This window comes from Euprymna scolopes, chromosome 2 (genome assembly GCF_053919585.1).
Source record: "Euprymna scolopes isolate OS-2025 chromosome 2, ASM5391958v1, whole genome shotgun sequence".
Classification (NCBI taxonomy): Eukaryota; Metazoa; Mollusca; class Cephalopoda; order Sepiida; family Sepiolidae; genus Euprymna; species Euprymna scolopes.
The window spans coordinates 127,158,320-127,179,357 of record NC_136483.1 but is presented as its reverse complement, the minus strand read 5'-3'; the positions used below and the strand labels follow the sequence as shown (position 1 = coordinate 127,179,357).

Below are 21,038 nucleotides of genomic sequence, written 5' to 3'. Positions count from 1 at the left end.
CGAAGTCTGTTTTGAACTCTATCAAGTCAGGATAAGTCCTTTCTAGCAGCTCCTGCCCAGATCTGGCAACAGTACTCCATCCTTGGATGTACCTGGCTCTTATGTAGATAGAGAATTGCATCAGCAATGAGATATCTACTGGATTGATAGAAGGATCCCACCATTTTTCCAGACGCCTTGGCAACGGATTTAATGTATGTGTTCATTTTAAGATCAGGAGTACAGGTAAATCCCAGAAGCTTGTCAAAACATGAGGCCTCCCCAAGACGAGAGCCATTCATTTCAACTGATGCCAGATGGAGATCAGAGCGTTGATGATGTAAAGATGAAAGCTTGGTTTTAGATGCATGAAAAGTAACAAGCCACATCTTTCCCCATTGTACCTCGTGCTCAAGATCCAAGGAGAGAGAATCGGAGAGAACTTGGTCATTTACGGTCTTAGATGTGCTACCATGGATGGTAGTATGATCAGCATAAATGTCTACGAATGATGTAAGGATGTGATTTGAAAGGTCATTAATGTGGATCAGGAAGAGAGCTGGGCCCAGGATGGACTCCTGAGGGACTCCAGTATTAATACTGTGAGCTTCTGATTTCTGCCCATCAACTACTACTCTTATGAACCTATCTGAGAGAAATGATTTAATAATTGAAAAGACATTTCCAGCTATGGTGTAGCTGGAGATCTTGTGAAGTAAACCTTTATGCCTATATCAATTGCCTATTTATACTCTATCAAAGGCCTTTGATATGTCAGAAGTAATTGCCCTAGAAATGTAGCCTCCATCGAGAGATTTGCTAATCCTATGAGATATAACTGTAAGCTCATCTGCTGTATATCTAGCAGAACGGAAACCATATTGCATGTCACTAAGAAGGTTATTTTTGCTGAGATGGTTGATTACTTCTCTATTTAACACAGATTCCAGCAACTTACTCATGACGCACAGGAGACTTATTGGCCTGTACTGAGAGGGGGATGAGCGGTCACCTGAATTCTTAAATACAGGGCATACTGATGAGATTTTCCAGGGTGATGGGAAGCAATTCTCCTTAAGACAACATTGTAAACAGTTTTGTAAGGATGGGTGTTAGTTCTGGTTGAAGTCTTTTGAGTATTATAATTGGAATACTGTCAGTGCCGGTTGCTTTACTGGAATCAAGCTTGGCAACATCACATACAGATATTTGTATATCACATAGCATGTTTTCTGATACAGAAGGAAATGTTGGGGGTTGGCGGCCTTGGTCGCAAAGAGTAGAATTAGCTGCAAAGTTCTTGGCAAAGAGTTTGGCTTTGTCTGATGCTGACAAGATTACCTCAGGTCCATTTATGATAGTTGGGATAGAACACATGCTTCTGTTCAGGATTCCGGTTTGCTATTTGCCAAAACTGGTGGGTACCAAGCCGCTGCTCAGCTACTTTGGACTTGACAGACTGAGCATACAACTCTCTTGCGTTCTTTATTACTCTTTTACAGTGGTTGCTGGCAGTTCTGAAAGCGGCTTTAGTCTCAGTACACCTATTACGTTGGAAGCAATGGAAAAAGTGATTTCTGTGCGCAATGTCAGCAGCACATTCTGGAGAGAACCACGGCTGGTTGTTAGGTTTTTGCTGCAATTTTTTTGAGGATATGAAACGGTCTATACCTACAGTTAACCATTCCATCAGGTCTGATACTATAGAGGACACATCCTTTTTAAACATGGAACACAGAGATAGATCTGATATAAATGTACGGAAGCTATCCCAGTCAGTCATAGAGTAACGATATACTGTACGATGGAGAGGTACATCTGAGGACTTATTAAATTTCATTTTGATCTTAACTGATACAACAGAGTGGTCGGAAGATCCAAGTGGAGACAGAATGGAAGCTAAACACAGTTCAGGGCAAATTGTGAGCAAACGGTCTAGGAGACTTGCATGCTGGCTGTCAGTATCGGGCACACGGATGGGTTTGTGAACAATCTGCATGAGGTCATAAGCAATGGAGAAATCATGATAGAACCTCCCCTCATTATCGGTCTTGTTTGAGTGAGTTAACCATTCCATATTGTGAACATTGAAGTCTCCACAGACATGAATATTAGCTGAAGGATAAGCAGATAGGATGTGGTCAATTTTCTCAGATATGCTTTTAAAGATAGTAACTCCGCTGTTGTAGGCGTGATAGAGAGCAAATATAAATGCAGTAGTTTGAGCAAGTGCAACTTGAAAGCACATATAGGGTAAGTTAGGATCTTCTCTGGAGATGTCTCTACCACATATTCCATGCCCATGGCAATCTTGGGGGTCAGATTTTGAAGTTAAATTAGAGTATCCTTTAATTACGAACTCATCTAGGGAAATAGATGTCCACGAAAATATAGCTACATTACTTTCACCACAGTATGATAAGCATAATCTGAAGAAGAACTTTGTTTAGAAATTCCACATTTAAGGTGACACCTACAAGCAGCCAAAATAAACTTGGAAGCCAAACACTGGGACTGTACTGCAGTTCCGGCAGTTTATCCTCAAGTTGGACTTTGTTGAGTCATTGCCATTTTTTACGCTGTTTCTTTCTGACAATATGTGTTTCTATGGCATCGTGCTAAAGAAATTTCTCCAAAATGAAACACAAAAAATTCTCTCCGATCAACCATGAGTCAGTTGGGACTGTCGACTTAGAAGGCAAACAGATTTTGACAATGTCACTGACCAGTTTGCCATAATGAAAACAAGAAAACATTCATCCTAAGGCCATAGTATTGAATGCCATTTTTTTGTGTATTGCCATGTTTTGTATTGAGTTGTCCTGAAAGCAAACAGTTGCATTAAAAAATTTTTTGATTTGAACTGATTATTTTGTCTTGGATCATACATGTTAACAGTAACATACCAGTCAGTAAAGTAGAGATAGAGCATGTATGAAAATTTAGCAACAGCTAACCATTCAGCATACGGTAAATCAGGGCCATTGGAATGACGTTTTCTCTATTGTTTCATAGCATTAACATTTTTATCATTACTATCCTAAAAACTCTTCAAATATATTATTATACATTAATATTTATGAAAATATGTGAAAAGATATTCATATTCATAATGGTGGTACTTTGAGGACTTAAAGTGCTTTGGTTTTTTAAATATGATTATTTTAATAGAATTACCCTGAAATCTTGTAATATTTAAAGTGTTTTTTATCGTCGATGGGCATTACTAGTGAAAGAAAATGATAAATTATGTTGTAAATTATATTCTTACCCTCCACTCCTCCAAATGAACTTATCAGTCCCTCTCGCTGCTGTTTGTTCTGAAAACTGTTGTTGTTGTGGTAGTTATTTGTAATTAAGTTCATTACTAACTATATATTGGGTTCTTATTGTTCCACTTATGACAAATTGTTGAAAAATTTGAATTGTTAGAAAGGTTGAAATAGTATTCAGAACAAGGACAAGCTAGGCAGGCCTGCGATAACTCACACACAAGCAATAATGGATTGGCTCATGTTGGCTGACCAAAGAGTGACAATAGAAGATATTTCTGGAAAACTTGGGATTTCTGTGTAAACAACATACAAAATTGTCCGAAATGACACAAGGTCAGTTGTCTTTCGATTCCTAAAATGTTCCCACTAGGACGCAAACAGATGAGAGTAGAAAACCATCCAATCAGTGTGGATAGAAATAGCTGCCACATCCCCTTAATACCCACCAGATTTCCACTCAAGTGATGAATATTTCTCGGCTGAAAAAAGAAAATCTTATTTTCCAATGGAAAAATGAGTTTTAATGAATGCAGATTATACAGAAAAATACAGCAAGCACTTTTTTCCTAGCAAAATTCACTTTATTTATTGAATAACTGTCATAATTTCATTAAATCAGATTAGAAAAAAAACAAAAAACAAACAAAACAGCATAATTCTTACCAGAAACAGTTCGCTGTAAATGTGATAATAATCCCCCACATCTTTGAAAGTCTAAATTATCCCGTCCAGGTTTTTTGAATTCATTAATTGGCATATAAGCCTCTGAAAATATAAAATGGTAAAATATAAGTCATGGAATAAATTGAAAAAAAAAAAAAAAAAAGGGAAGGGGGCATCTCTATTATTTGTTTGCACTTTATAAATTCAAAAACGATTTGTTAGAATTGCATCAAATTTGGCATCAAGCATTCTTGTAATACCATATAGGTTATTGATGGTAAGACAAATACTGTTACCATTTCTACTGCTAATACAAAAGAGAGACAGTCATAGATTCCAAGACCAATAATAATTAAATTGATATCAAATTTAGCACAAAGAACCATTTTTAAATGTTAAGCATGTTGTAGAGAATCAAAATTATGATAATGCTAATGATAATAGTAAACAATTATAAATTTCACATGAATTATGGGGCAACTATTAGGCAACCATAATGTTAGGCATTTTGGGATTTTGTTTTTGATAGTCATCATAATTAGTAGCCTTTATTTGAGTTCTACGGTGGTAAAGTGGAAATACAGGAGCAGTAAGGCGCCTCTTTCTCTCCACTAGCCAGTGGAAGATTCTTAGGTTGAGTATCCACTTAGGCTTCCACCCTCCTTAGACACTTCCCTTGGTCAACAGTTACAGCAGAGGTTTACCTTAATTGAGAGTGATAATGCTCTGTTGCCACTGTTGTCGACTAAAGGAAGAATCAATCAGGCATGTATACATTACCACACTGCATTCACATGCCTGATAGATTCTACTCTTGGTTGACAACAGTGGCAGCAAAGCATTACCACTGTCGAGTAAGGGAAGAGTCTATCTTGCTTGTCTAATGATGTATGGACATGAAACCTGGCCAGTGAGAGTTGAGGACATGCGTTGCATGAGAGAAACAATATGAGAATGGTTTAAAATGATAAAACCACATCTTTTTGCATTGGATCTTTTTAAAATATTAGCCAATGCAACTGGTACAAGATGAATGGAAAATAAGTATACTACAAGGGAAATAATCCTCACACTCACAAAAAATTTTATAAAAAAATCAAGGAGCTTAGGTCATATCCCTTGTTTTAAAATTGTTTGCCACAAAAAAAAAAAAAGTCAGCCACATCAGACCGGGTTAAAACCAGTACCATCTGAAAGAGTGATCCCTCGGCCGCATAATATGTGAAAATTAGTAAAAAAAAAAACGGTCACTTATTTTGTATAGAAATAAAGTTTTAAACGAAGAGATCGCCAGTTAAATTGTCAAGCATTATTTTTTGAATTGGTTTAAATAACAGAATTTCCAATGTTATTTCGCAATCAGCATTGAGGGCCAGTGGATGAGGAGGTTGCCCCGTAAGCTTTAGTTCTGACATTTGCATACACATAACGGTGGTCATTTATTTTTATTTTTTTGGCATTTAAACAGGGTTATTTTGTAATTATATAAAAATAAAAACAATTTCCTTATTTCGATTTTTTATCACAGGTTTAAGTAAACTGAAGGTTAAGTTTTAATTTAAAAGAAACAAAAATTTCAATGCAATGACGATAAAGAAAAAACAAATAAACTTTCTATCAGTTACATTTTTATTATTTTTAGTTTTAACATTTAAACAGGGTTATCAGCGGTTGACAGTGTTTTTTTAAGCTATAAGTAATGATTTTTATAAGTCATTTTGGTTAAAATAAATTCTACTTTGTTATTTTAAAACTGAATTATTTTCAGTTTATTTTTGTTGCAACAGACCGTAACAAGAAATCTTCCAAGACTGGGACAGCATCAAAGAAATTCATTTAAACTGATATATAGTTATCAAAAAGTGCTCAATATCTGGAAAATAGCTTCTTATCTTTGTATTCCTTCTGCTGAAATATCTGGTGGGGAGGTTTACACATACTTCTTTTTTGGGCGATTACTATATCATATTTTTATCTGTTCTTTTATATTTGAAATTGTTGTTGGGGTAACGATAAAGTTAGCAGCTGTGTTCAAACCAAACTTCATGTTACCCAGGCAATGCCAGGTATAGATGCTAGTAATTTTAAGGAAGAGGTGTACAAGCAGAGCAGAGCATGCTGGCATGAACTTGGTGTCAAAGCAGGATTATAGGTAAAGGAGATTGGACATGCATGAAGAAGTGGGAGTTACATAGAGAGGGATGAAATAGATGTCATTCCAATGTGTGTGTTTTAATATTTTTGTTCATTTAAAATTATGTTCATTAAAATTATGTTTATTTTAATTTCAATATGTCTGTGTTTTTGTATTTTTTGTTTTAATGACAATAAGTGCGTGTTTTTGTATTTTTTAATTACAATGTGCGTGTTTTTATATTTTTTAATTACGATGTGTGTGTTTTTGCTTTAAATACAATGTATGTGGTTTTATATTTTTGTTTTAATAATAATGTGTGCGTTTTTTTATATTTTTGTTTTCATTCAATTTGTGTGTGTTCTTTTGTTTTAAATACAAAGTGTGAGTGCTTTTACATTTTTTGTTTTAATTTCAATGTGTGCGTTTTTTTTTTCAATTGCAATGAGTGCATGTTTTTATATTTTTGTTAATTAGAATGTGTTTTTATATTTTTGTTAATTAGAATGCTTTTTTTTGTTTTAATAATAATGTGTGTTCTTAATTTTTTTATTCTAATTACAATGCTGGTGTTTTTATATATTTTTAATTACAAGGTTTGCATGTTTCTTTATGTTTGTTTAAATTACAATGTGTGTGTGTCTTTATTTTTATTTGATTTACAATGTATGTGTTTTTATGTTTTTATTTAAAATATAATGTCTGTGTTTTTTTTGGTTTTAATCACAATGTGTTTTTATTTTTTTTTGTTTTAATTACAATGTGTGTGTGTGTGTGTGTTTTTTTTATATGTTTGTTTAAATTACAATGTGTGTGCGTTTTTATATTTTGTGTGTTTAAAATGTTTTTTTTTATTACAATGTATGTTTTTATATTTTTGTTTTAATTACAATGTGTTTTTTCTATTTGTTTTAATTTCAATGTGTTCTTTTATTTTTTGTTTTTATTACAATGTGTGTGTTTTTATTTGTTTAAATTTAAACATGTTTCTGTTATTTTTTTGTTTCAATTACAATGTGTGTGTTTTATATTCCTATTTTGATTACAATGTGTGTGTTTTTATATTTTTGTCTTAATTACAATGTGTGTGTTTTTATATTTTTGTCTTAATTACAATGTGTGTGTTTTTATATTTTTGTCTTAATTACAATGTGTGTGTTTTTATATTTTTGTTTTAATTACAATGTGTGTGTTTATATTTTTGTTTTAATTACAATGTGTGTGTTTTTATATTTTTGTCTTAATTATAATGTGTGTGTTTTTATATTTTTGTCTTAATTACAATGTGTGTGTTTTTATATTTTTGTCTTAATTAAAATGTGTGTGTTTTTATATTTTTGTATTAATTACAATGTGTGTGTTTTTATATTTCTGTCTTAATTACAATGTGTGTGTTTTTATATTTTTGTCTTAATTACAATGTGTGTGTTTTTATATTTTTGTCTTAATTACAATGTGTGTGTTTTTATATTTTTGTCTTAATTACTATGTGTGTGTTTTTATATTTTTGTCTTAATTACAATGTGTGTGTTTTATATTTTTGTCTTAATTACTATGTGTGTGTTTTTATATTTGTTTTAATATTTTTCATTACAATGTTTGCACGTGTTTATATTTTTTGTTTTCATTAGAATGTGTGTGTTTTTATGTTTGTTTCCATTAGGATGTGTGCGTTTTTATATGTTTGTTTTCATTAGAATGTGTGTTTTTATATGTTTGTTTTCATTAGAATGTGTGCGTTTTTATATGTTTGTTTTACTTACAATGTATGTGGGATTTATATATTTTTGCTTTAATTACAATGCATGTGTGTTTTTATATACTTTTTTGGATCAAGTAAAGAATAGATGCCCTGGAGCAGACGACAATGCCTGACGACGACCAGCGCATATTTCAAGTGACACGGGTGATTCGATTTGGACATTGGCACAAGCGCATGGTGTTGGTTGTTTGTAAACACTTCAAATAGCAAACATGCTCGGATATTCGCGAGCAATTTTATTTTTAAATATATTTACAAAACTTTTGATGATTTAAAAGAAAAAAAATATATATTTACAAAACATTTTTTTAAGTAAGTAACAAAACGAACATATTTAAATAAAAGAAGGCTCATTTTAAAGGTTATTACCCAACTTGTCTAGTGGGCTATGTGACATTTTCCCTTAAGGTTGCACATAAAGGGGATCATCCATCATCCAGAGCCTATTTTTGTCAGTTTTTTACAGCCATAAAATGTTTCAATCATAGTCATTTGTTTCCTAGTTTTGCATATGAATTACAAAATATCTTATATTTCATTAAAACCTCTGACTTTGATGGAGGGGAAGCTGAAACTTGCTGCTGTTGTTTCGAATGATCTCAAGTGGCAGCGGGGGGAGACTTGATTCCGGTGTTTCTCATGTATTATATGTTGGTTTTCATACATGAAGTAAATTTCACAGTGTATAAGGATTATTTGATACTGGATATATTCATCATCGTACTCTATTTCCACAAGAGGAGAGATATAACGTATGAGAGATGTTTGAAATCGGGTCTCGCCTTGCTGTTGTTTCGGGTTATTTGAAGCTGTAGCAGCAGGTTTTGGTTTCCCTCTATCAAGGCCAGAGGTTTTGGGGGAAATATATATTTATTGTGATGAATCGATTCCTGTCAGTGTAGCAGTAGGTGTATCAGAATTTTTGTAGGAATTTTTGACACCCCTAACACGAAACTGCGAATAAAATATAAAAAAATTCGTAATTTCTCTTTTAAAAGTGGGTTGTTTATTTTCTTTATGGACTATACTTCCAAAATAAACTATTAAAGTTGTTTTAAAAGTAATAGAAATATTTTTTTTAATTTTTTAAAAAACAGTAATGAATTTTACAAACTCAATATTTTTCAATTTTTAAACTTTAAAAATCTATCAAAATTTTTCTATTGATTCTATTTTTACGATATTTTCAGGGTCAATGTGAAATTTTATGCTCTTTCCAATAAACCGAATATAATATTTTAGACAAACGTTTTTTTTTTTAATTCACGCACCCCCATTTTCAAGTGTCTATTAAAAAGTAAATAATTAATTTACTCACCAAAGTTTTATATATCACAAATTGAAGAGAAAAGGTCAATAAGTAATATATTCAAATTTAAAACAAAAAAAGTAGTGTTTTTTAGAAATTTACCTCTAAAGTTCGAAGTTTAAAACCCCTTTTTTTAAACCACGTTGTTTGTTTTTTCTTTTGTTTTTTTTAATAAAACCTTGGTCCTAGCTCCTTTAATTGAAAAAAAAATTAGGGCTTGAATTACATTTTTCGAGTAGTTATAAGCTTGGAAAGACAGGGTGTCAAATAATTCACGCCTCCCATTTTGAAATGTCTATTAAAAAGTAAATAATTTACTCACCAAAGTGTTATATATCACAAATTGAAGAGAAAAGGTCAATAAATAATATATTCAAATTTAAAACAAAAAAAGTAGTGTTTTTTTAGAAATTTACCTGTAAAGTCCGAAGTTTAAAACCTTTTTTTTTTTTTTTAAAAACACGTTGTTCGTTTTTATGCTTTTTTTTTTAATGAAACCTTGGTCCTTGCTCCTTTAATTGAAAAAAAATTAGGGCTTGAATTACATTTTTCGAGGAGTTATAAGCTTGGAAAGACGGGGTGGAATTATTCACTATTTTTCATGAAATTTATCCTCGAGTGGCCTTTGAACCTTGATAAGTGGAAAGAGAGAGAAGGTAGAGCAAAAAAGAAGAATATTCTGCTGACCTAAAGAAAGTCTGTATTACAGAACATGGGGGAGGAGTAAATAATTTACAAAATGTTTCTTTTTATTTCTATATTTCAGAAATCATCACTGCTACACTAGGTGTGTCAGAAATTTCGTGAAAAATAGTGAACAATTCCACCCCGTCTTTCCAAGCTTATAACTCCTCGAAAAATGTAATTCAAGCCCTAATTTTTTTTCAATTAAAGGAGCAAGGACCAAGGCTTCATTAAAAAAAAAAGCATAAAAACAAACAACGTGTTTTTTTATAAAAAAAAAAGGGTTTTAAACTTCGGACTTTACAGGTAAATTTCTAAAAAACACATTTTTTTGTTTTAAATTTGAATATATTATTTATTGACCTTTTCTCTTCAATAGAAATAAAAAGAAACGTTTTGTAAATTATTTACTCCTCCCCCATGTTCTGTAACACAGACTTTCTTTAGGTCAGCAGAATGTTCTTTTTCGCTCTACCTTCTCTCTCTTTCCACTTATCAAGATTCAAAGGCCACTCGAGGATAAAAGTTAATGTGTTTGTCAGATGGACGACAAAACAATACCGTGATGATTGGTAATAATGTTTAAAACTGATCAGAAGTTGATTATTTGAGAGGACGGATACACAAGAATTTGTTTAAACTGAACTTGAAACAACTATTTTGTAGTCAGCTAGGGAGCAGCCTCGGTTTATTGTGATTCACGCACGGGTAGTTCTAGAAAAGAAAGCACCATTTAGTTTTAGATACACCATGGGAGAAAGGAGAATATAGTGGTTGTAACTAGATGAATTTTTGTTGTGAATGTTTTAGGGGGGGGGGCATAGATTGGAGCTGAATCCGCACAAAAAAAAGCATATTCAATTGGTAATATCTTTATTTTCATGTAAAAAGGTTCATTTTTAATAGTCGTTTTTTTCTATTTAGAGAAACCATTGTTAAAAATCAATCTTAATGTTAAAAATGTGTTTGTGCGTGAGTGTATTTCGGAACGTCATTGTTGCACAGTTAATTTAATACCTGTAAATTGAGAGGAAAGACGATGTTGTACACCACTATCCTCCTTGTCTCAGTTGAGACTAGAATAGCAGATTTTATTTGACAGTTGTAAAGCCCAATTATTTGATTAATATGGCACCGCCTCTTGAATGATTCTGGTAAAAAGATGAAACTGACTTCAAATGGTGAACATTTTCAAGACAGACAAAACATCAGCAAATGAAGAACAAAATCAAAGACAAATATATGCTATTTTCAAAGAGATGTAAATTTAAATAAAACTCATTGTAAGAAAAAAAACATGAGCCAAGTTCCAACGTTTGAACTTTAATGTGAGTGTTTTTCTTTTATATGTATGAACTTTTTACAGCTAAGTTTAAAAAATGTTTGTCTCTCTAATTTTCTGAAATCTATTTTGTGCTAATTTACGGTAACTCTTTTCTTATTGTAGCCTTGACTTAAAATCCGGCAACTCACATTACCTATCGACTTGCTCCTTTTGTATCTGTTGTTCTGAAATCTTTTTATTTTCATGTATGCTACAAACGAATATTGCTCTGTTACATGTAAAACGAGAAAAAAAAAAGCCACCCACGAAAAGGAACCTCCCTAACTAAAACCTTGAACTATTATCTAAACTAAAATGTAAATTAATTCCAAATTAAGCCGACTTCACAAATTGATAAAAGTAAAATATTGTATTTGAATTAAGGTGAAGCTTAAATGATTCAAACTCGAGATAGATAATGCCAAAAAACATCCCCACATAAATATTGGAGGGGAGATTATCTTAAAAGAGCATCCTAAATTGATAATTTAGCACCGGACTTGTACTAAGTAGATATTAATATGTCCCTCGTACCCATTCCGTTTTTTTTTTGTTTTTTTTTTTTAATGGAGAGTAGATAATGCAGTGGATGCGTTATCAGCAGTTCCAGTAACTCTCGCTTCTCCTTTTTTGTCCCTCAGTCCTCATTCAAACGAATGATTTTTCTGACAAAGGGTGAAGAAAAAGCTGCTTCCAGGTCGGTAGTACTTTGTGAACAGTAGTACGAGATGCCGGAAATTTTTCTGTCTCTATATCTATCCTTGTGGCCATGCCACTAGTAAGGGTGCTGGAGGTAAACCTTTGTCTGGGCTGACGTTATCCGCCTGATAGTCAGGGACCCGAATCTTGGATTAACCACTAAGGAGGCTATCCTATCAGCAGGTGCAAAGTACTGGGGCTGCTGTATTGCCATTTGGTGAATGGATTCTGGACCTTGTAGTAGTCTCTGGTGGGGCCTCTCAATGCCATACTAGTGGGTAATTGTTACGACTTTATCGTTTCATCTGCTACAAAAAAAAAAAAAAATTCCTATCCTTTTCTCTCTGTCGTTCCCTCTCATTCTTGCTCAAGCCAAGTATGCTGACCTGTTCCACAAACCCCAAAACCTCAACATGAAACATCTCAAAAACAAACACTCGAATAAACCTAGAACCCCATCTTCCAACGTAGACCCCTACTACTTTGTCTCCTTCTCCAACATCAGGGGTCTACGTTCCAACCTTCCAGAGGTTGAAACCCAATTACAGGAGACGAAACCGGACATATTCTTTCTAAGCGAAACTGGAATAGGGCCGACCACTTCCCTAGATTAATTCATAATTAACGGATACTCTAACTTAACATCGAAATCTGACCCCCAAGATCGCCATGGGCATGGAATATGTGCCTACATTAAAGATGGCTTCCTGTGTGGCAGGGATATCTCCAGAGAAGACCCTAATTTACCCTATATGTGCTTCCGGGTTGCACTAGCTTACACCACTGCATTTGTATTTGCCTTCTATCGCCCCCACAAAAGCGGAGTTACTATCTTTAAGAGTATATCTGAGAAAATAGACCACATCCTGTTTGCACATCCCTCGGCTAAATTTGTGGTGACTTCAATGTCCATAACGTGGAACGGCTGACCCACTCAAATAAGACAGATGACGAGGGGAGGTTCTGTCATGACTTTGCCATTGCCTATGACCTCACTCAGATTGTTCGCGAGCCCACACGAGTGCCAGATACTACCGGTCAGTATGCAAGCCTTCTAGACCTTTTTCTCTCAACCTCTCTTGAGCTATGTTCATGCACTGTTCTTTCTTATCTAGGATCCTCCGACCACTCCGTTGTATCAGTTAAGATAAAAATTAAATGTAATAAGTCCCCAGATGTACCCCTCCACCGTACTGTATACCGATACTCCATGGCTGACTGGGATAGCTTCCGTACATTCATATCTGATCTACATCTGCATTCCATGTTTAAAAAGGATGTGTCCTCTATAGTATCCGACCTAACCAAATGGTTAATTGTAGGCATAGACCGATTCATACCATCTAAAAAATTCCAACAAAAACCTAACAGCCAGCCATGGTTTTCCCCAGAATATGCTGCTGCCATTGTGCATAAAAATCACTTTTTCCATAGCTACCAACGTAATAGATGCACTGAGAGTAAAGCTGCTTTCAGGAACGCCAGCAACCACTGTAAAACAGTAAAAAAAATGCAAGAGAGCTATATGCCCAGTCTGTTAAATCCAAAGTAGCTGATCAGCGGCTTGGTTATCACCAGTTTTGGCAAATAACAAACAGGATCCTGAACAGAAGTGTGCGTTCTATCCCAACCATTATCAATGGACCAGAGGTCATCTCGTCAGCATCAGACAAGGCCAAACTATTTGCAAAGAACTTTGCAGCTAATTCTACCCTATGCGACGAAGGCCATCAACTCCCCATATTTCCTCCTATAACACAAAACACGCTAGGTAATATACAAATATCTGTGCGTGAGATCACCAAGCTAATCAAGAACCTTGATTCCAGTAAAGCAACTGGCCCTGATGGCATCCCAATTATAGTGTTAAAAAAGCTTCAAGCTGAACTTGCTCCCATACTTACAAAACTATTTAAGCATTGCCTTCGGGAGAAATGCTTTCCAATACCCTGGAAAACCTCATCAGTATGCCCTGTATTTAAGAATTCGGGTGATAAGTCCTCTCCCTTTCAGTACAGACCAATAAGTCTCCTGTGTGTCATGAGTAAGTTGCTGGAATCCATACTAAATAAAGAAGTAGTCAACCACCTCAGCAGAAATAACCTCCTTAGTGACACGCAATATGGCTTCCGTTCTGCTAGATCTACCGCAGATGTGCTAACGGTTATATCTCATAGGATTAGCGAATCTCTTGACAAAGGCTACCTTTCTAGGGCAATTGCTCTTGACATATCAAAGGTATGGCATAAAGGCCTACTTCACAAGATCTCCAGCTACGGTATAACTGGAAATGTTTTCTCTATCATTAAATCATTTCTCTCTAATAGGCTCATAAGAGTAGTGGTCGATGGAAAAAATCAGAGGCCTGCAGTATTAATGCTGGAGTTCCTCAGGGGTCCATCCTGGGCCCAACTCTCTTCCTGATCTACATCAATGATCTCCCTAAACACATACTTAAATCATTCTTTGACATCTATGCTGATGACACGACCATCTACAGCAACACGTCAAAGGCTGTAAATGACATAGTTCCCTCTGATTCTCTCTCCTCTGATCTCGAGCGTGTAGTTCAGTGGGGGAAGACGTGGCTGGTTACCTTTAATGCATCTAAAACCAAGCTCCTATCTTTACACCATCAACCCTCTGATCCCCATCTGGCATCAATTGTAATGAATGACTCTCGCCTAGGAGAAGCTCAATATTTTGACAAGCTTCTGGGCTTGACCTTTACTCCTGATATGAAATGGAACACGTACATCAAGTCTGTTGCCAGGGTCGCTGGAAAGATGGTGAGATCCTTCTACCGCTCCAGAAGATATCTCACTACTGATGCAATTCTCTATCTATATAAAAGCCAAGTACATCCAAGGATGGAATACTGCTGCCATATCTCAGCAGGAGCTCCTAAAAATAGCCTATCCTGCCTTGACAGAGTACAAAATAGACTTCCCTGCAAGCTCTCTCCCACAGATGAGACGTTGCGAGCCTGTCTTTGTTTTATCGTTATTTCCATGCCAAGTGCTCGTCTGAGCTCCAATCTCTGGTCCCCCCTCGCCAATCTTTTACGAAAAACACCCGTCTAGCTGAAGCCACTGTCAAAAATTTTCCCCACTCTCTATCTGTGCCTAAATCAAAACGTAGATTCCATGAACACAGCTTCTTTCTTAGAACAGCACGCCAGTGGAACTCTGTTCCGTCTGCCCGTTTCCCACCTGACTACAACTTGGATGTCTTCAAATCCAACATAAACAAATTCCTGATGAACCGCCCCTTTATGAAATCTCAACACTAACGTACAACGTACTGTACATGCAATAACCCTTATCCCTGAGTGGCTTCCGGGCCTTGATAAGTGGTGACCTCCTTGTAAAAAAAAAATAAAAATAAAAAATATAAAAGATATTTAAATAAATGAGTGTCTTTCTGTTTCGGATTTTTGCGACCAAGATTGATTTTTATGTACCGTGTTTTTTTTTTTGTGTGTTTTTAAGATAATTCAATATTTATTTAATTCTTCTTTAAAACATTAACTTTAGTGACAATTAATATATTTTTAAAATAATATTTTTAAATATTAAATTTTGATGAATATTCGCAAGCAAGATTTTTTTAAGAAATAAAAGATATTTAAATAAATGGGTGTCTTTCTGAGTGTGTTTTTAATATATTTCCAGAACTTTTTAATAATTATAATGTTTTGCAGGTTTTTGTGCCGAAGATTGATTTTTATGTAAAGTGTTTTTTTAATTCTTTTTTTTTTTTCTGTGTGTTTATTTAATTATTCTTTAAAACATTAACTTTCCCGACAATATATTTTTAAAATAATATTTTTAAATATTGAATTTTGATTTAATCTCATGATACCCTCATGCGATCAATTTATTAAATGACAAAAAAATCCAAAGGTCGAAGAGGCCAAAATTTTACGTGGTATTAAAAGAAATTAATATTTGGACAATTTTGTTTTAAATACTGTAACAAATGGATAAAGCCATTTTCAAAGATGTTGTGTGTCCATTGATTTCTAGAGACCATCTATCCATGATTGAATGGATAAAACAGCATTCCCTACTTGCAAATGAAATGAATTGTGAATTCTGTAATGTCCGTATGCATTGAATAAATATGTTTGGAAATGCCAAAATAAAATGTGTCATGTGCAACATACTTTTCTTCACACATCTACGTACACACACACGTGTGCACATAAACATGCACACATTGGTGACGTCACTTCCTTTTAAGTGAAATCCTGACATGTGCAGTCAGAACACTGACTCCGGTATAAAAGCCAACATTTTTCACCTTTTTTTATTTCTTTTGCCTTGCCTCTTCGACCAGACAAGGTTGCGTCCACAGCTTGTGGTGTGAAGACACTCCCACGTAGCCAACTGCTATGATGCACGCATGAATTTACTGTTGTGAATTCTCCCTCTCATTTTTTCTACATGCTGGACTACTATTTCTCTTTCTACTACATTATCCCTTTTTCACGCGCGTCATCGTCAACCATATGGATCTCCCGTTTTGGAGTTCATTTACATGTGGTTACAGACCGAGGAAGCCAGTTTGAGAGTGAGCTGTTCAGAGATTTATCCACGATAATTGGATTCCACAGACTCCGCACGACAGCGTATCACCCAACGGAATGATCGAAAGGCTACACCGGACCCTAAAAACTGCAATCATGACACGACAGCAGAGCTGGCTAGATGCACTACCCATCATACTGCTTGGCATTAGAAACATGCCGAACGACCAAGGATTTTCCCCAGCTGCCGCAGTTACAGGGACCCAACTACTACTGCCAAAACTAATAATGAACCAAGAAAATCCAGATCTACATGGAGAAGACATAAGAAAAATGGCCAAAGAAATGCAAAAGTTGGATATGGTTCTCCTCTCAGAAGGACAGCTACATACAACACAAAAAGCATTCATACTGGAAGAGTTAAAATCAGTGACCCATGTGTGGCTTCGAAGGGATAGGATTCGAAAACCACTGGAAGCTCCATACTCTGGACCACATAGGGTTATCCAAAGGCAAAACAAGCACTTTCAAATCGAACTGCCATCGGGAGATATACAAACAGTCTCAGAAGAAAGACAAGTCAAGTTCAGTAATACCAATAATAACAGGAACACTAACAATGAAAACATCGAACTGATGACAACAGATGACAGTACACCAGGAGACATGTCCGCTCCAACACAGGACATAGAAGACTCACCAAATAGACCTACTGTAACACGCTCAGGTAGACATGTTCGTTTTGCGAAACACAAGGACCATGTCTACTATATATAAAGGAGGTAGGAACAAAAACTCATCCTTTTCCAAAATGTTCATTCCCCCCACCCCACACCTCAAAAGCATAGACTACTACTATCCACCAAAATCCTCACGGACACTCTTGGAATAGCTCCGCGATTTTGGGTGGCGATGTGTGTGGGAACATGATGAGAATTAGCAGCGAATTAACGCATCCACCATGAGAGACAAAATGAAAAATCGTCTTTTGTACATGGCTCCACGCATCGCTTCCGCTTGGGAAGAAAAAAATAAGATAACCACAAAATAATTATCGACCAATGGCAGAGCTCCGCGCCTAAAATAAACACCTCAAATATCACAGTCGCTGGGAGCTGGTTTGCCATTATAAAATGAGGGAACAGAAGGTGAAAGAGGAGATTCGCCCAGCTGCGTCAGTGAACACACGGACAGATTCTCCCACCCGACCTAAAGAGATGAAGAAGAAAAAGAAATAAGGCACCAGTGAACTGAAGCCGACTACGCTCTCATGTTATGGGCCAACCGCCTTCAATTCTGAATAATGCCTAATTCACAAAAACCAAAGAAGAGAGGAGGAAAAAGAAGACGAAGACGCCCGGCTGCTCGCTGCTGATGAAAAAGTCACTCGCTTTCCAGTTACAAGCCAGGACACGCATCACCAACGGCAGGATGACCGGACTACCCTAACCTTCTCCATCGTCCAAAAGATAAGTTATATTTTACTAACATTCATTCCTTGTCAATTCATACATACCTACAAACATTTTACTAACATTCATCTCCTTTGTCAATTGATACATACCTACAAACATTTTACCAACATTAATTCCTTGTCAATTCATACATACCTACAAACATTTTACCAACATTAATTCCTTGTCAATTCATACATACCTACAAACATTTTACTAACATTCATCTCCTTTGTTAATTCATACATACCTACAAACATTTTACTAACATTAATTCCTTGTCAATTCATACATACCTACAAACATTTTACGAACATTCATTCCTTGTCAATTCATACATACCTACAAACATTTTACTAACATTCATTCCTGGTCAATTCATACATACCTACAAACATTTTACGAACATTCATCTCCTTTGTTAATTCATACATACCTACAAACATTTTACGAACATTCATTCCTTGTCAATTCATACATACAAACATTTTACTAACATTCATTCCTTGTCAATTCATACCTACAAACATTTTACTAACATTCATTCCTTGTCAATTCATACATACCTACAAACATTTTACCAACATTCATTCCTTGTCAATTCATACATACCTACAAACATTTTACTAACATTCATTCCTTGTCAATTCATACCTACAAACATTTTACGAACATTAATTCCTTGTCAATTCATACATACCTACAAACATTTTACCAACATTCATTCCTTGTCAATTCATACATACCTACAAACATTTTATGAACATTCATTCCTTGTCAATTCATACATACCTACAAACATTTTACTAACATTCATTCCTTGTCAATTCATACATGCCTACAAACATTTTACGAACATTCATCTCCTTTGTTAATTCATACATACCTACAAACATTTTACGAACATTCATTCCTTGTCAATTCATACATACAAACATTTTACTAACATTCATTCCTTGTCAATTCATACATACCTACAAACATTTTACGAACATTAATTCCTTGTCAATTCATACATACCTACAAACATTTTACTAACATTAATTCCTTGTCAATTCATACATACCTACAAACATTTTACCAACATTCATTCCTTGTCAATTCATACATACCTACAAACATTTTACTAACATTCATTCCTTGTCAATTCATACATACCTACAAACATTTTACTAACATTCATTCCTTGTCAATTCATACATACCTACAAACATTTTACTAACATTCATTCCTTGTCAATTCATACATACCTACAAACATTTTACCAACATTCATTCCTTGTCAATTCATACATACAAACATTTTACTAACATTCATTCCTTGTCAATTCATACCTACAAACATTTTACCAACATTAATTCCTTGTCAATTCATACATACCTACAAACATTTTACCAACATTCATTCCTTGTCAATTCATACATACCTACAAACATTTTACTAACATTCATTCCTTGTCAATTCATACATACAAACATTTTACTAACATTCATTCCTTGTCAATTCATACCTACAAACATTTTACGAACATTAATTCCTTGTCAATTCATACATACCTACAAACATTTTACCAACATTCATTCCTTGTCAATTCAGACATACCTACAAACATTTTACTAACATTCATTCCTTGTCAATTCATACATACCTACAAACATTTTACCAACATTCATTCCTTGTCAATTCATACATACAAACATTTTACCAACATTCATTCCTTGTCAATTCATACATACAAACATTTTACTAACATTCATTCCTTGTCAATTCATACCTACAAACATTTTACTAACATTCATTCCTTGTCAATTCATACCTACAAACATTTTACGAACATTAATTCCTTGTCAATTCATACATACCTACAAACATTTTACTAACATTCATTCCTTGTCAATTCATACATACCTACAAACATTTTACCAACATTCATTCCTTGTCAATTCATACATACCTACAAACATTTTACTAACATTCATTCCTTGTCAATTCATACCTACAAACATTTACGAACATTAATTCCTTGTCAATTCATACATACCTACAAACATTTTACTAACATTCATTCCTTGTCAATTCATACATACCTACAAACATTTTACTAACATTCATTCCTTGTCAATTCATACATACCTACAAACATTTTACTAACATTCATTCCTTGTCAATTCATACCTACAAACATTTTACTAACATTCATTCCTTGTCAATTCATACATACCTACAAACATTTTACTAACATTCATTCCTTGTCAATTCATACCTACAAACATTTTACGAACATTAATTCCTTGTCAATTCATACATACCTACAAACATTTTACTAACATTAATTCCTTGTCAATTCATACATACCTACAAACATTTTACTAACATTCATTCCTTGTCAATTCATACATACCTACAAACATTTTACCAACATTCATTCCTTGTCAATTCATACATACCTACAAACATTTTACTAACATTCATTCCTGGTCAATTCATACATACCTACAAACATTTTACTAACATTCATTCCTTGTCAATTCATACATACCTACAAACATTTTACCAACATTCATTCCTTGTCAATTCATACATACCTACAAACATTTTACTAACATTCATTCCTGGTCAATTCATACATACCTACAAACATTTTACTAACATTCATTCCTGGTCAATTCATACATACCTACAAACATTTTACTAACATTCATTCCTTGTCAATTCATACATACCTACAAACATTTTACTAACATTCATTCCTTGTCAATTCATACCTACAAACATTTTACGAACATTCATCTCCTTTGTTAAATCCCTTTTTTATAACACATCAGGCAATATAAGTGTTTCCCTAAACCATTTTTCCAACAGAAAATAAACAACATGTTTTTTTATTCAGCAATTGCGTTTCTTCCTTCCTTTCATTCGTTTCATTAATATATTTTATTTTGTAGCGGTTAGTGTGTAAATAATATTACGCTAGTCCGCAACAATCAAAAATATAAAAATAAAACATTTATACTATACAAGTCATTTTTCTTTTAAATCTAAGTTATCCTTACAGACATGGATATTAGCAATATATCTATGGAGTCAAAGAATAAGCCAAAAAAAAAATGCCATGATGCAACTGAATATTTCGAAACCGACGGCCAATGACATATATGCTGCATTTTGAGCAATATGTGTGAAATATTTTATTGATAATCCCATAAGACTTGGTGGGCCTGAAA

The 21,038-nt window shown here is 34.3% G+C and overlaps 1 protein-coding gene across 3 annotated transcripts in view; it reads right to left on the bottom strand.

Moving 5' to 3' along the window:
• LOC145295982 (E3 ubiquitin-protein ligase RNF123-like) overlaps positions 1 to 21,038 on the bottom strand; it is a 911,347-nt gene that overhangs the window by 369,343 nt on the left and 520,966 nt on the right. For all 3 annotated transcript variants that reach the window (XM_080141948.1, XM_080141929.1, XM_080141938.1), the window contains one exon: positions 3,918 to 4,019. In XM_080141948.1, the coding sequence (XP_079998074.1) occupies positions 3,918 to 4,019 (102 nt within the window). The remainder of the gene's footprint in view (positions 1 to 3,917; positions 4,020 to 21,038) is intronic.